Source organism: Oncorhynchus masou, chromosome 3, assembly GCF_036934945.1.
Source record: "Oncorhynchus masou masou isolate Uvic2021 chromosome 3, UVic_Omas_1.1, whole genome shotgun sequence".
In the NCBI taxonomy this organism is placed as follows: domain Eukaryota; kingdom Metazoa; phylum Chordata; class Actinopteri; order Salmoniformes; family Salmonidae; genus Oncorhynchus; species Oncorhynchus masou.
Genome location: NC_088214.1, coordinates 37238102 through 37252415, shown reverse-complemented (window position 1 = coordinate 37252415; position 14314 = coordinate 37238102). Strand labels below are relative to the sequence as shown.

General features: G+C 44.1%; 2 protein-coding genes across 2 annotated transcripts in view; one reads left to right on the top strand and one right to left on the bottom strand.

Annotated features, from left to right (window-relative positions):
- LOC135508146 (protein phosphatase 1L) overlaps window positions 1-2215 on the bottom strand; it is a 32005-nt gene extending 29790 nt beyond the window's left edge. The window contains exon 1 of the mRNA XM_064928142.1: window positions 1363-2215. Coding sequence (XP_064784214.1) covers window positions 1363-1761 — 399 coding nt within the window. The 5' untranslated portion in view covers window positions 1762-2215. The remainder of the gene's footprint in view (window positions 1-1362) is intronic.
- A 4703-nt stretch (window positions 2216-6918) lies between these two features.
- On the top strand, window positions 6919-11243 carry otol1a (otolin 1a; the record flags this gene model as incomplete). Its single annotated transcript, XM_064928130.1, has 4 exons — window positions 6919-7390; window positions 8164-8253; window positions 10105-10176; window positions 10363-11243. Coding segments are annotated over 4 exons (1515 nt in total), but the record flags the coding sequence as incomplete, so codon positions are not given.
- Window positions 11244-14314: the final 3071 nt, after the last annotated feature.

The window sequence follows — 14314 nt, the reverse complement described above, 5'->3', positions numbered from 1 at the left end:
CACCATGTGCAATGCCAAGTGTCAGCTGGAGTGGTGTAAAGCTCGCTACCATTGGACTGGAGCAGTGGAAACGCGTTCTCTGGAGTGATGAATCGCTCACCATCTGGCAGTCCGACGGACTAATCTGGGTTTGGTGAATGCCAGGAGAACACTACCTGTCCCAATACATAATGCCAACTGTAAAGGTTGGTGGAGGAGGAATAATGGTTTGGTGCTGTTTTCAATGGTTCGGACTAGGCCCTTAGTTCCAGTGAAGGGAAATGTTAACGCTACAGCATACAATGACATTCTAGAGGATTCTGTGCTTCCAACTTTGCGGTAACAGTTTGGGGAAGACCCTTTTCTTGCATCAATCTTAAGCAAGGCATCTAGCCCATCACAGATAGTAAATTGTTGAAATGAAAACAAAGATTCACTAGAAGCTGACTGGTTAACCGTCGAGTCAGCTAGAGGCTGGCAGAGGGAAGAGCAGTCGAATGACTGACCAGGGTCAATTAAACCACCGTTTCGCTAAAATAAAAAGCCTGCAGAGATAAAATGATGATTAAAAGCATCACTTATCCCATTCTTGCTGAGGCAGGGAAGAAGAGGAATGTGTACGCTTCAGTGCCTTTACTGTTTTCCACATTTTTGAAGGATCACCAAAGATAGAGCTTAAAAAGTAGCTTGATTTAGCTTTATTGAGTACAACTGTTTCTCAATTGTCTGAAAGACTGCCAGTTAACTTGATTTGGCCCAGGGCTGATTTCTCATTTGAATACGCTCAGATAGCTCAGAAGAAAACCAAGGGTTTGATCTATATTTCACTCTAAATTGTTTACAATGGGCATGTTTATCTGCCAGAGGAATAAATATGGGGGATACATTTTGTAGAACCAACCCATGGTCAGGAATACAGGAGAAAGTGGCTAAATCAGAGTAGCACATGTCATGTCTCCCTCACCCTTGAGGGGATTTTTTTTTATGTGTCTTCTTAATTAAACGGAGTATTTTGCGGTTAATTAAACTGAGTATTTTGAGGTTTCTTATCTCTAATACATACTATGGCACAATGACCACTGAGATCATATGCAAATACTCCACTGGACAAATATTTATGGAAGTTAGTATGAATTAAATAAATCAATGAGGAATTAACAGGGTTTTTCACGTTTAGCCATGTTGGTTTTGAGATCAATTGAGATCGAATACAATCAATGCATATACTCTTAAATTGATTTGCGGCCGCGGATTGCCAATCTAGATTAAAATTCCCATTCCCTAAAATGGCCAACTCCGAGGAAAATGGTGATAATGATGCTGACCGTTCAGGCCTATTTTAGGCTGTGTTTTTGAAAGACACCCACACATTTGATTACAAACCTCACCACCGTGACCGTCAAATATCCCGAATATAGACGGATGACTCTTGTTGGTGATGTCCGTGAGCACCTCGAAGCGGTCCTCCATGTGGTCACGCCGCCCCTGAATGGAGTACACTGCTACATTGTTATTTTTGAACTCCCAGGTTTTGGAAAACTCCGCGTCTAGGACTCTCAGGCCCCCCAACCTGTCGTTCTGCATTATCTCCGCCACTTTCCCCTTCACCATCTTCACCGCATCCCGGCTGGACTTGACGATGGTCTTCACCTCGTCCGTGTGGAAGAAGTAACTCCATAAGGCCAAGCTAATGCATAGCAGAAACAATGTCTCTGGCCTCAGGAGGAAATAACGCATGATCCGACCCAAAAGAGACAACAGCGTCATTGTGTCTCCTATCATCACACGCAAGAAAACTACTGACTCTCGCTCCCCTCGTGCAATTCACTCCATTATATCCGTTCAATGGGACAATAAAAAACGTCCACCATATAAATGTATGATGTCAGAACTGCTATAAATATATCTAATTGGATTTAAATGGTCAATGTATTCCCAGGATTTACTCAGCCGAATATAGCCACAATGAAGTGAAGAGCGAAGGATAAACTAGGCCCGCTGTCTTGAATTATACACGCGAGACTGTCCTCCTGGCTCTCGGAAGGACAGCTGCAGCAAGAGGATCTGCCGACAAAAAAAAACGTTATGAAGCCGCTTTCGTCTGTAGCCCATTGCAGGCTTCGCGATTAACGGAATGTGAGGAGTTGTCACCGGGGGCGACGTAGGGGTTTGGTGGCCTCTTTTTGCCTTTACCCCGTTTCTCGTGTGGGAAATGCTCCTATTCAGCTTCTACTCATCCGCATCAACAACACCCCCCCCTCCTCCTCCCTCAGTTTGCAACTCTAGTCTGGGATGACAGCGTGCGCAGCTGCGGCAGAACGTCCTGATGGATCATCACAACACTTGCAGCAAGTGAGGGAATAGCCTTATTATGAATTATTTCTTAAATATAGCTTTCATTTTATTCCAGTAGGCTTATTTAGTTTTCTTGAGGAATATGACACCTTTCAGTCCGGTCTGCTTACTAAAATGTAATTTAACTGTAGAGTTGTATTATCATTAAATGTTTTTATTGAAATGTTAGGGCTATTCAACTTATTACACTTGGGTATCAGGTGTGTTGGTGTTGGGATGCACATTGGTGGCTGTCGGGGAAAGGCTTAGTGACCACTGAACACTAGCCTAAACAGTACCACAAGTAATGTTGTCTTGTCGCCCTCTGGTGGCTGAAACAAATTTCCTTTTGTCTCTTATTGAGGTGAAATACAAATTGTCCCTCTAAACTGCTTTTCGACTGTAACGCCGGTGTTTCACTAGTGTATACATCCATATAATACTAGGGAAATTGTGTTTCCATATCTAGGGCTGACAGTGAGGGCTTGTGAATCAACGACCTCTGCATAATCAAAACATTTGATATTGAAATATTATTATAATATAATAATATATGTTGAAATATATATATATATATATATATATATATATATATATATATATATATGATATATAAATAAAAAATATATGATTCAGTTGACAATGTAAGTAATAATGAACTTGCCATGTCAATAAAGTCAATTGAATTGAATTGATTTGTGAGAAGGTGTGAAAGTTCACAGTTAGCCATTGTTATATAATGCCCAGTGAGACACAAGTACTGGCCGAGTAGATGGAAACAGAAACGTCTGAGCCTTTTGGATATTTCATTTTTTTTAGAACCTTTATTTGTTACCTTTAGGTTACCGGCCCAATGCTCTAACTACTGTGGTAAATCCTGTGTATGGAAATGGAATTCAAAGTTACATGTGTATTTACATCGTAATTACATAGGCACGCACATTGTGTATATGTTGTTACAGGCCTCTTACACATTATATATCTGTCTGTGGGGTTGCCCATTTTCAAAGATTTGCAAATAAACTCACAATGGAAATAATGATCATGTAAGGGAAGGTCTAACCACAATTAAGTTAATGAATTACAATACACAGAAAACGTTTATTCTGTAATTCCACAAACTGCAAATAAATTATCACAGGCTATTGAAGGCTACAATGCAACAATGTGAACCTACGCTGTAATACTGGCCTACACTGAGTGCACAAAACATTAGGAGCACCTGCTCTTTCCATGACATTGACTGACCAGGTGAATCTCGGTGACATTGTCACCTGTTAAATCCACTTCAATCGGTGAAGTCGAAGGGGAGGAAACAGGTTAAAGAAGGATTTTCAAGCCTTGAGACAATTGCGACATGAATTGTGTATGTGTGCCATTCAGAGGGTGAATGGGGCAAGACAAAATATTTAAGTGCCTTTGAACGGGGCATGGTAGTAGGTGCCAAGCGAACCGGATTGAGTGTGTCATGAACTACAACGCTGCTGGGTTTTTCACAATACTTCACTTGGACTGAAATAGGTGCTGGTACTCGTTTTGTGTGCCGGTGCTGTTTATATTTAGGTGCAGGAGCTCCACTAAACTTTTGAGCTAGTATTCTATAAGAGGAACCAGAGCTCCAGCAGTAGAACATTTGAGGTGCCGGTACTCTGCTCCAATGAGCTCCTGCCCATGTCAACCACTGGTTTTTCACACTCAACAGCTTCGCATGTGTATCAACAATGGTCCACCACCCAAAGGACATCCAGCCAACATGACACAACTGTGGGAAGCATTGGAAGCAACATGGGCTCCTCTTTTCAATTCGCTGCAGCTAGCGACTAGAACGAGCTGCAATAAACACTCAAACTGGACAGTTTTATCTCAATCTCTTCATTCAAAGACTCAATCATGGACACTCCTACTGACAGTTGTGGCTGCTTTGTGTGATGTATTGTTGTATCTACCTTCTTGCCCTTTGTGCTGTTGTCTGTGCCCAATAATGTTTGTACTTTGTTTTTTGCTGCTACCATGTTGTATTGCTACCATGTTGTTGTCATGTTGTGTTGCTACCATGTTTGTGTTGTCATGTGTTGCTGCCGTGCTATGTTGTTGTCTTAGGTAGCCTAGTGGTTAGAGTGTTGGACTAGTGACCGGAAGGTTGCAAGTTCAAATCCCTGAGCTGACAAGGTACAAATCTGTCATTCTGCCCCTGACCAGGCAGTTAATCCACTGTTCCTAGGCTGTCATTGAAAATAAGAATTTGTTCTTAACTGACTTGCCTAGTTAAAAAAGGTCTCTCTTTATGTTGTGTTGTGATGTGTGTTTTGTCCTATATTTATATTGTATTTTTACATTTTTAATCCCAAGCCCCCGTCCTTTCAGGAGGCATTTTGCCTTTTGTTAGGCCGTCATTGTAAATAATAATTTGTTCTTAACTGACTTGCCTTTTAAATAAAGGTTAAATAAATAAATGGGCCAGCATCCCTGTTGCACGCTTTCAAGGTCTTGTAGAGTCCATGCCCCGACAAAGTGAGGCTGTTCTGAGGGCAAAAGGGGGTGCAGCTCAAAATTAGGAAAGTATTCCTAATTGTTGGTACACTCAGTGTATATACCATGTGAATACACACTTTTTTAGCACTATGTAATGTAACTTGGGTAGCCTGCATAACGCGACTGACACAGTGAGAGAGAACTGTGACACACTGGTCTGGAAAGGAGCCCGTTGTTAGTGCAGTATTCGTACAGAAGTTGTCTGTTCACCCTGTTATCATCCAGAAGGTGAGGTTAGTACAGGTGCATCAAAGCTGGGACAGAGAGACTGAAAAACAACTTCTATCTCAAAGCCATCAGACTGTTAAATAGCCATCAATATTCGGCTTCCACCTGGTTACGCAACCCTGCACCATAGAGGCTGCTGCCCCATAAACATAGACTTGAAATCACTGGCCACTTTAATAATGGAACACTAGTCACTTTAATAATGTTTAAATACTCTTTACATACTGCTTTACTAATTTCAACTGTATATACTGTATTCTATTATACTGTATTTTCATTTATGCCACTCTGATATTGCTCATCCTAATATTTATATATTCTTTAATTCCATTCTTTTAGGATGTGTGTATTGTGTGTATTGTGAATTGTTAGATTTTACTGCACTGTTGGAGCTAGAAACACAAGACAATCCACAAGACAGAAATGGTCGAACCCAGAGAATTCACTGCAATTCTGCGCCACACAATGGTCACACATGCATATTCATCAGATGTTCTCACTTTCAAGAATAAGATCTTAAGGCAACACCCGCTGGATATCAAATGTGAGCCTAGATTTGTTGAACAAAGGTCTCTCTATCTTAACTTCCTTTGGTTGATTCTATCCCTCTCTGTTGAATGAAGAACATAGTTGCGGCCTGCCCCAACCCTGTAGCTCACGGCTTGTGGGCATTCAGAAAAAAGCACATTGAGAATGTGATTACAGATCTAAAGCCATTTAAGGCTACATGTACCCGACCTCCCAAAAAATCCTTACCTCAGAACACCTCTCCAGGTGACTATCCCATTAAAAGTGAAGAAAAAGTTGCACTCTGTGTCTGCATTGATCATGACTTCATTCACGGGACAATCAAGCAGGGTCATGTTTCGGCATAGGAGACCTTCATCAGAGCCTAGAGTAGGAACCTGTCATGAGGCACCTAAAGCTTCAGAGGAGCACATGCAAATAGCGACTGCTGGTGTTGGTTTCACAGACGAGGCCACAGTACAGCATCGGAGGGGGTTCAAACTTCAAACCTCAAACCACACCTCATCCGGTGTCAAGGTAGAGGGTTTACATCCTACCCATAAAGCCATCTGAGAGGAGTTGTAAAAGTCAGCAGTACTGGGTTTCCTAAAGGTTGGTGGGATGTTAGATCAAGGTGGTTATGGAGGCTCGTTTGAGAAATGTATCCCTCCCTCTGCGGTTGTGTTTTGGTCCCTTCCGCTTTGAGGCGGTGCCAATGTGGTGTGGTCGCCCTGATGCCTGACCGTACGGTCCTGCCACCATCTCATATGGGGTATGATCCATTACTAACAGGTGTGTGTGTGTGTGCGTGTGTGTCTGTGTGTGTGTTTGTGCGCATGCACGTCTGTTTGTGGCAGCCATATAGAACATCATATCACACATCACAAAGACCCAAGGTGAAAGGAAAGAAAGTCCTGTGTTGTAGTATGTTATTCTAGCACTTCATGACCGTATCCCTCAGGTTCTCACCTTGTGTCCGTGCCAACCCACCCTTCCTCCAAATCCCAGTGTGTCCCTTGGTCTTCTCTGATTGGTCAAGCTACGGAGGCAAGAGGCTAGCAGACACAATAAAAGGGAAGAGTGTTGTTGTTGAAATCACCAAATGCATGGAATGGAGTGAACAGCAAACCATTTAATTTAAAGGTAAGCGCAGAGTGCTTCATTTGAGGTCACTTTGTATGTGAGGTAACTTTTTTTGTTTAGGCCAGTCAGAATTGTTCATGAACTGATAGCTACTTGTTACTAAATGTGATTTACTATCTTCATCTATGTTTATTCTTTCTCTCTCCACTTCTCAGATCAATGCACACCAAAAGCCGCTGACATGCCCTCCTTCGTTTGCTCGCCATTCTCACAACCCTGCTAGCGGTAGTCTTGATGGCGACCCAGTCGTCCGCAACCAGGACAACCCGCAGACCAAAGCCTCAGAATACCAAGAAGCCCCCTCGCGGAGGTGGTACCGGAGGAGGGGGAGGAGGTGGCGACCAGCCGGCCCGTCTGGGCTTCAGGCAGACCACCACCACCATGGCCCCCTCCAGTAGCCTGGGCACCGACGAGACCACAGAGGATACAATGACGGACGCCTACTCCCTGTCCCCCACTGACAGCACCACCTACGCAGGCGACGCCTACCCCACAGAGTTCCACACAGACTCCATGGCGCTCCCTGGAGCCGGCATGGGAAACTACACCCTGGACTACAGCCACTGCTACTTAAACGTCTGCGAGTGCTGCCCACCTGAAAAGGGCCCCGTGGGGCCCCCAGGGGAGAGGGGGCCCCCAGGGCCTGGAGCGGAGAGGGGTCTTCCAGGTAGACTAAAGAATATAAATTGGTGGCCTCCCGGGTGGCGCAGTGGTGAAGGGCACTGTACTGCAGCGCCAGCTGTGCCATCAGAGACTCTGGGTTTGCGCCCAGGCTCTGTTGTAACCGGCCGCGACTGGGAGGTCCGTGGGGTGACGCACAATTGGCCTAGCATCATCCGGGTTAGGAAGGGCTTGGCCGGTAGGGATGTCCTTGTCTCATCGCACACCAGCGACTCCTGTGGCGGGCCGGGTGCTGTGCGCGCTAACCAAGGTTGCCAGGTGCACGGTGTTTCCTCCGACACATTGGTGCGGCTGGCTTCCGGGTTGGATGCGCGCTGTGTTAAGAAGCTCGGTTGGGTTGTGTATCGGAGGACGCATGACTTTCAACCTTCGTCTCTCCCGAGCCCGTACGGGAGTTGTAGCGATGAGACAAAATAGTAGCTACTAAAACAATTGGATACCACGAAATTGGGGAGAAAAAAAAGGGTAAAATGTAAAAAAAAAAATTTAAAAAAAGAATATAAATTGTGTCGATTTCAGTACAGAGTGACCTTAAGCATACATAGGGATCGTGACTGTACTGGATAGTGACCATAACTCGTAGTCTGTGTTTGGTGTGCTTGCATACAGTATGTTGTGTATGTGTATGGAGGCTCATTAGAGAAATGTATCCCCCCCCTCTGCGGTTGTGTTTTGGTCCCTTCCACTTTGAGGGGGTGCTCCTCATATCCCCAACTCCCCTACCTCTGCTCTTCCCTCCTTCCCCCTGTCTTCTTTCAGGTGTACCTGGAGAGAAAGGTGATGTGGGACTCATGGGACCTCCTGGACTGGATGGTATGCCTGGAGCTACTGGACTTGAAGGAGATAAAGGTTAGCTTGCCAACTCTCAAATACAACTTTTAAAGGACCCCCACAGAGGCCACTGTTTCGACATAATTTCCTGACCTAGAGAGGAAATGCCCATTTTGGTTTCACCTCCGAAGAATGATGAAGGCTATTTATATATATTCATGAATTAGGTGTGGGAATTTCCACGTGGAGATGATAAAAATCAAAGATGGCAATGACAGCTGTCAGTGTAGCTAGCTAGCATGCTTACCTTATCTAGCTAGCCATCTGTCTAACCTTATTTAGCTAGCTAGCCATCTTGCTAACCTTATCTCTTTAGCTAATGTTATCTCCATAGTTTTGGCATCTTCCAAAGATGACTCTTCCAAGTCCTCAACTGGCAGCTTCATTAAATAGTACCTGCAAAACACCAATCTCAACATCAACAGTAAAGAGGCGACTCCGGAATGCTGGCCTTCTAGGCAGAGTTCAACTGTCCAGTGTCTGTGTTCTTTTGCCCATCGTAATATTTTATTTTATTGGCAAGTCTGAGATATGGCTTTTTCTATGCAACTCTGCCTAGAAGGCCAGCATCCCAGAGTCGCCTCTTCACTGTTGACGTTGAGACTGGTGTTTCTGTTTCTCAAACTAGACACTCTAATGTAATTGTCCTCTCGCTCAGTTGTGCACCGGGGCCTCCCACTCTTCTTTCTATTCTGGTTGGAGCCAATTTGCGCTGTTCTGTGAAAGGAGTAGTACACAGCGTTATAAGAGATCTTTTGTTTCTTGGCATATTCTCGCATAGAATAGCCTTCAATTCTCAGAACAAGAATAGACTGACGAGTTTCAGAAGAAAGTTCTTTGTTTCTGGCCATTTTGAGCTTGTAATCGAACCCAAATGCTGATGCTCCAGATAATCCACTAGCCTAAAGAAAGACCGTTTTATTGCTTCTTTAATCAGTACAACAGTTTTCAGCAGTGCTAACATAATTGCAAAATGGTTTTCTAATGATCAATTTGTCTTTTAAAATGCTAAACGTGCCATTGGAACATCGGAGTGATGGTTGCTGATAATGGGCCTCTGTATGCCTATGTAGATATTCCGTAAGAACTCAGCCGTTTCCAGCTACAGTAGTCATTTACAACATTAACGATGTCTACACTGTATTTCTGATCAATTTGATGTTATTTTTATGGACCAAAAATGTGATTTTCCTTCAAAAACAAGGACGTTTCGAAGTGACCCCAAACTTTTGAACAGTAGTGTGTATATATGTTTTTTTTTTAATACAGACTAGCTTAAAAATAAGTGACACATTTTCTGGTAAGTAATGTGGAGGTGCAGAAACACACAATCATCTCAGTCACAAAGAGGAATAACTTTGAAGCTGTTTCTGATTCATAAACAATTCCATGCTGGTGGGTGGTAACATTAAAACAAAACCCAGCCCTGAATTGAAACCTAGACAGAAAATGATTTGTATTTCATATCATAGGAAAAGACACCGCATTTACATGGATTTTCACAAAGTGGGCAGTTCAGATTTGTCACTTCAAGCCCAAATATATCATACTCTGACTAAAAGAAAGGATGACTTATTGACTTAAATCGTTGTTCAACATCATGGGTAAGCTCTGGTCATCGTCTTTCAAGCTCAAAAAAGTGTATTTCTACTGGTGTAGTTGTTTAAAGAATGTAATCTTGGTTTTTACATTTATTGCCCAAAGCGTTAGCTACTATGCTATCTGTTATCTCGTTATTGAACACGTCGCTTTCTGGTGCTGATTTCAACAAATCTGTAACTTTGATCTAAAATGGAGCATTAATGCTGGGGACTGATATCTATACCCACACGTTTAAGATACCAATCCTTTTCTCTTTCTATTTGATAGGTGACAAAGGCGATCAAGGAGACACGGGGATGCCTGGTGCTCCAGGGATACTTGGGAAAGAGGGACAGAAAGGTATACAATGTTCGCTCGGTGTCATCAGAGTAATGTGTGGAGGCAGAGTAGCTCTAGTATAATGCTATTGCTAGAGGACCACACTCTATTAGGGGAGAACAGTCATCTTATTAGACTGAATGTCAACTGTTGTTTCACTATCAAATACTTTCTTGATACAGTGAGTGACTAACTTCATTCTCACAGGTGACTCGGGCCCCAAAGGAGACAAAGGAGAAACAGGCCTCCCTGGCTTGAAAGGAGACCTGGGAGAAAGGGGAAAGCCTGGGTGGAATGGGACCCAGGGTGAAAAGGGTGACCTGGGTAAAATAGGCCCTGCAGGTCCCTCCGGGCTGACTGGCCCAATGGGACAGAATGGCCAAAAGGGAGAGATGGGGGAGTGTCCAACTGGTGAGAAGGGAGAGAAAGGGGAGGCGGGCTTGCCTGGCCCCAATGGGCCGAGGGGGTCGGTGGGACCCCCGGGAGTAAATGGAACCAATGGTCTACCAGGGCCTGTAGGTCTGAGGGGTCAGCTAGGCTCCCCAGGAGGGAAAGGGGAGGCAGGGGGACGGGGGCCCCCAGGCTTGAGGGGCATGCCTGGGCCGAAAGGAGAGAAAGGCCCCAAGGGCCCACGAGGTGTGCGGGGTCCCAAGGGGCCGCAGGGAGAGACTGCAGAGCAGATACGATCTGCCTTCAGCGTGGGCCTCTTCCCCAGCAAGTCCTTCCCCCCTCCAGGCCTTCCTGTCAAGTTCGACAAGGTCCTCTACAACGAAGAGGAACACTGGGACCCAATGCTCAGCAAGTTCAATTGCACCCACCCCGGGGTCTACGTGTTCTCCTACCACATCACCGTGCGCAACCGGCCCCTGCGCGCCGCACTGGTGATTAACGGCGTGAAGAAACTGCGGACGCGTGACTCCTTGTACGGTCAGGACATCGACCAGGCGTCCAACCTGGCTCTGCTGCGTCTGGCATCAGGGGACCAGGTATGGCTGGAGACGCTGAGGGACTGGAACGGAGTCTACTCCAGCAGCGAAGACGACAGCACCTTCACCGGCTTTCTGCTCTATGCCGACCCCAAGGCCTGACCTACGACCTCGCCTGTGAACCCGGTTTGACCTCTTCATGACCTGTATCTGACAACTCCGCATCCCCTCCAAACGCTTTGCACCACTCGGCTAAATCATCTCTGTCAATGTTGCTATTGCTACTGCTACTAACTATGCTTCTGCCTATTGCTATCACAACAATCTGACCAAATGCTTGCTGTAATTTGGATGGGAAAGGCTGTAACACTTTATGCAACGCTTACGCGCTCTGACAATGCAATAAAACACTGCTAATGCTTGAAATGAATAGTGTGTGTGTTTATAGATTTGAACATATCTAGACTTTACTGATCTTAGCCTTAGATTCAATCAGATCAAGCGTTAACCGGCGAAAGCCAACACCCGCGTAGCTGATGTTTTGGATATGTCGGACATGTAGCTGTGATGGAGCTGTCAAGTTGGTGAGCAGCTGCTCTTAATAATTGTCACAAAGCCACACCTGTCCAACTCGCATTAGAAGTTCAGAGTGAGAAAGTGTAGTTAATACATAAATAATGTCACAAAATCATAAAACAAAAATAATGAGGATTTCTTTTAGCCTAATCGAGGTGTAGAGTACATCTCACATTCCAGTGTTTGAACTTGTAAACAAGGCTGCATGGAATTTCTCCTAATGCGTCTCCATGCAGCCAATAGCAATGTCCGCTTTAGGTTTAACATCAGGAGCTACTTGTGGATATGGCAGCTCTAACGCAGTTCCACCTCCGACACTGCAAAAAACAACCGTTATGCGGATGTCGGCCAAAGTAGATCTGGTTGAATAGAGCCCTTAGTTTTGTCAACTGCCCAATCCCAGCTCTGATTAGGGACAGTTTCACCCATTACTACTTGAATGTGCTCCTCACAGTAATGAGCCTTCATCATTGTTGTGTCATAGACATACAGCTCCAAGGTGTGGAAATGATGGTGGTTGATGTGTGAATGCATTATGTATTACAGCCTATTAATGTACTAGTAGTATATGGTCACCACCAAAATATGTCTGACTGAAACGTACATTTTATTTCTACCACTAGAGGGCACTGAGATATCACAGTTTGAAGAGGAGGGCTGAATGAGGATGTATTGATTGTACAGTATGATGTAAAAAAATCATGTTTAAATACATGAAAATAATGTTGATATTCCTGAAAAGGAATATCAACAGCACAAACACACACACATGCAATACGTATTTGTGCTACACTATCCAAGCAGCAATAACCAAATAGAATTAGAAATCTAAATAAAGCAGGTTTATACTCTGTTTTTACTTAAGCAATAATGCACGAGATGATGTGGTATATGGCCAATATACCACGGCTAAGGGCTGTTCTTGGGCACGATGCAACGCAGTATCTATGACCAGTCTATGACCTCCCTATAACTCATGATGTCATCTTCTTGGAGTTGGATGGAGGGAAAGCAGACTATTTGTTTATGAGATTAATTATTTAAAAAGGCATTAAAAAAAAAGCTAAACAGAAATGCATGGAATAAAATATCATTCAGAATAACTTCATTTCTATTTCAAGTTTTTTTGTTTTGAATACTTAAACTGGTGTATGATATAATTAAAAAATAAATAATAATAATACATTTAATTTGTAAAGCGCTTTTCATTACAGTGTTATCTCAAAGCTCCACATAGGCAAAAAATAATGAAAAAAGAAATTACAGCAAAAACTATAAAAACATCATACATTTAGTACCAAGTCAGGAAAAAGCAATAGCAGGCTAGGTGCTAAAATGACTTTTTCAGATTAGGACTATAAGAAAGGCAGTTTGTAGAAATGTGTTTTAAGGCTCATTTTAAAAGTTCTGATTGATGGAGTGGTCTCCGATGGTCAGGGAGAGCATTCCATAGGCCGAGGAGGAAGGCAGTAGAATGCTCAGTCCCCAATAGTACAGAGATGTGTCTTCGGGACTTGAAGCAGTGGTGAATTCCTGGAGCGGATAGTGCAAGGTGGCTCTTTGATAAAAAATTAGGTTGCTGTTGTAGGTGGGAATCAATCCGTTCAAGGCTTTAAACAAGAGGAGGAGGATTTTAAAGTCAATCCAATAGTTGGCCAGTAGCTAGTGGAGTTCAGCAAAGAATTGAGTGATGTTGGATGACTTTTTGGTCCTGGTTAGGACTCTAGCAGCACTATTCTGGAGAAGTTGTAGCCTCTGAAGTGATTTGGCTGGAAGGCCCCCAAACAGAGCGTTGCCGTAGTTGATCCGAGAGAAGATCAGCGTGGACGAGTTTCTCTGCATCTGGCTGGGAGAGCGATGGTTTGAGCTGGGTGATGTTTTTTAGATATGATATGTTAGATATGATATGTTAGATATATATTAGAGGTGTTTTTTAGTTATGTTTTATGTGGGCATCAAATGACAAAGCAGGATCAAACTTGACTCACAGGTTGGAGATGACAGAGGACATATGGATGGCTTGACAGTCAATTGTAGGGCAGATGTTTCTAGCACTGGTGACCAGCTTGGGTGTCCCAATAAGCATAGCCTCAGTCGTGTTGCTGTTGGAGGAAGTTCTCTTTCATCCATGCCCTGATGTTGGCAGATGCCAACTTTTGATAGGGCTGAGATGGTGTCCAGTTTGGTGTTAATATATACTTGGGTATCGCCATCGTAGCGGTGGAAGTTAATAGTTATAGTTTCTGAGGATTTGGCCGAGAGGGAGCATCTAGAATAGATCACAGCTCTGACCCCTGTGAGACACCGCATGTGACTGTAGACTCCTCCGACCTGGACTCTCCAATGGGGATGTATTACTTCCTGTTGGAGAGGTAGGAGGAGCACTGCGGTGTGCTCTCTGAGACACGGCAGCAGGATGCTGTGGTCAATGGTGTCAAAGGCAGCACTGAGATTTAAGAGGAGGAGGCAAGGTGATCTCAAATCAAAGCTATCAGTAGGTCGCTGGTAACGTGCACCAGAGCTGTTTCAGTGCTGTGCAAGGGCCGGAAACCAGACTGGAAAACTTTGTACAGCTGTTTGAAGGTGGTTTGCAACTACTTTCTCTGGTACTTTTGATAGGAAGGGGAGGTTGGAGATGGGCCTGTAGTTGTCATGTC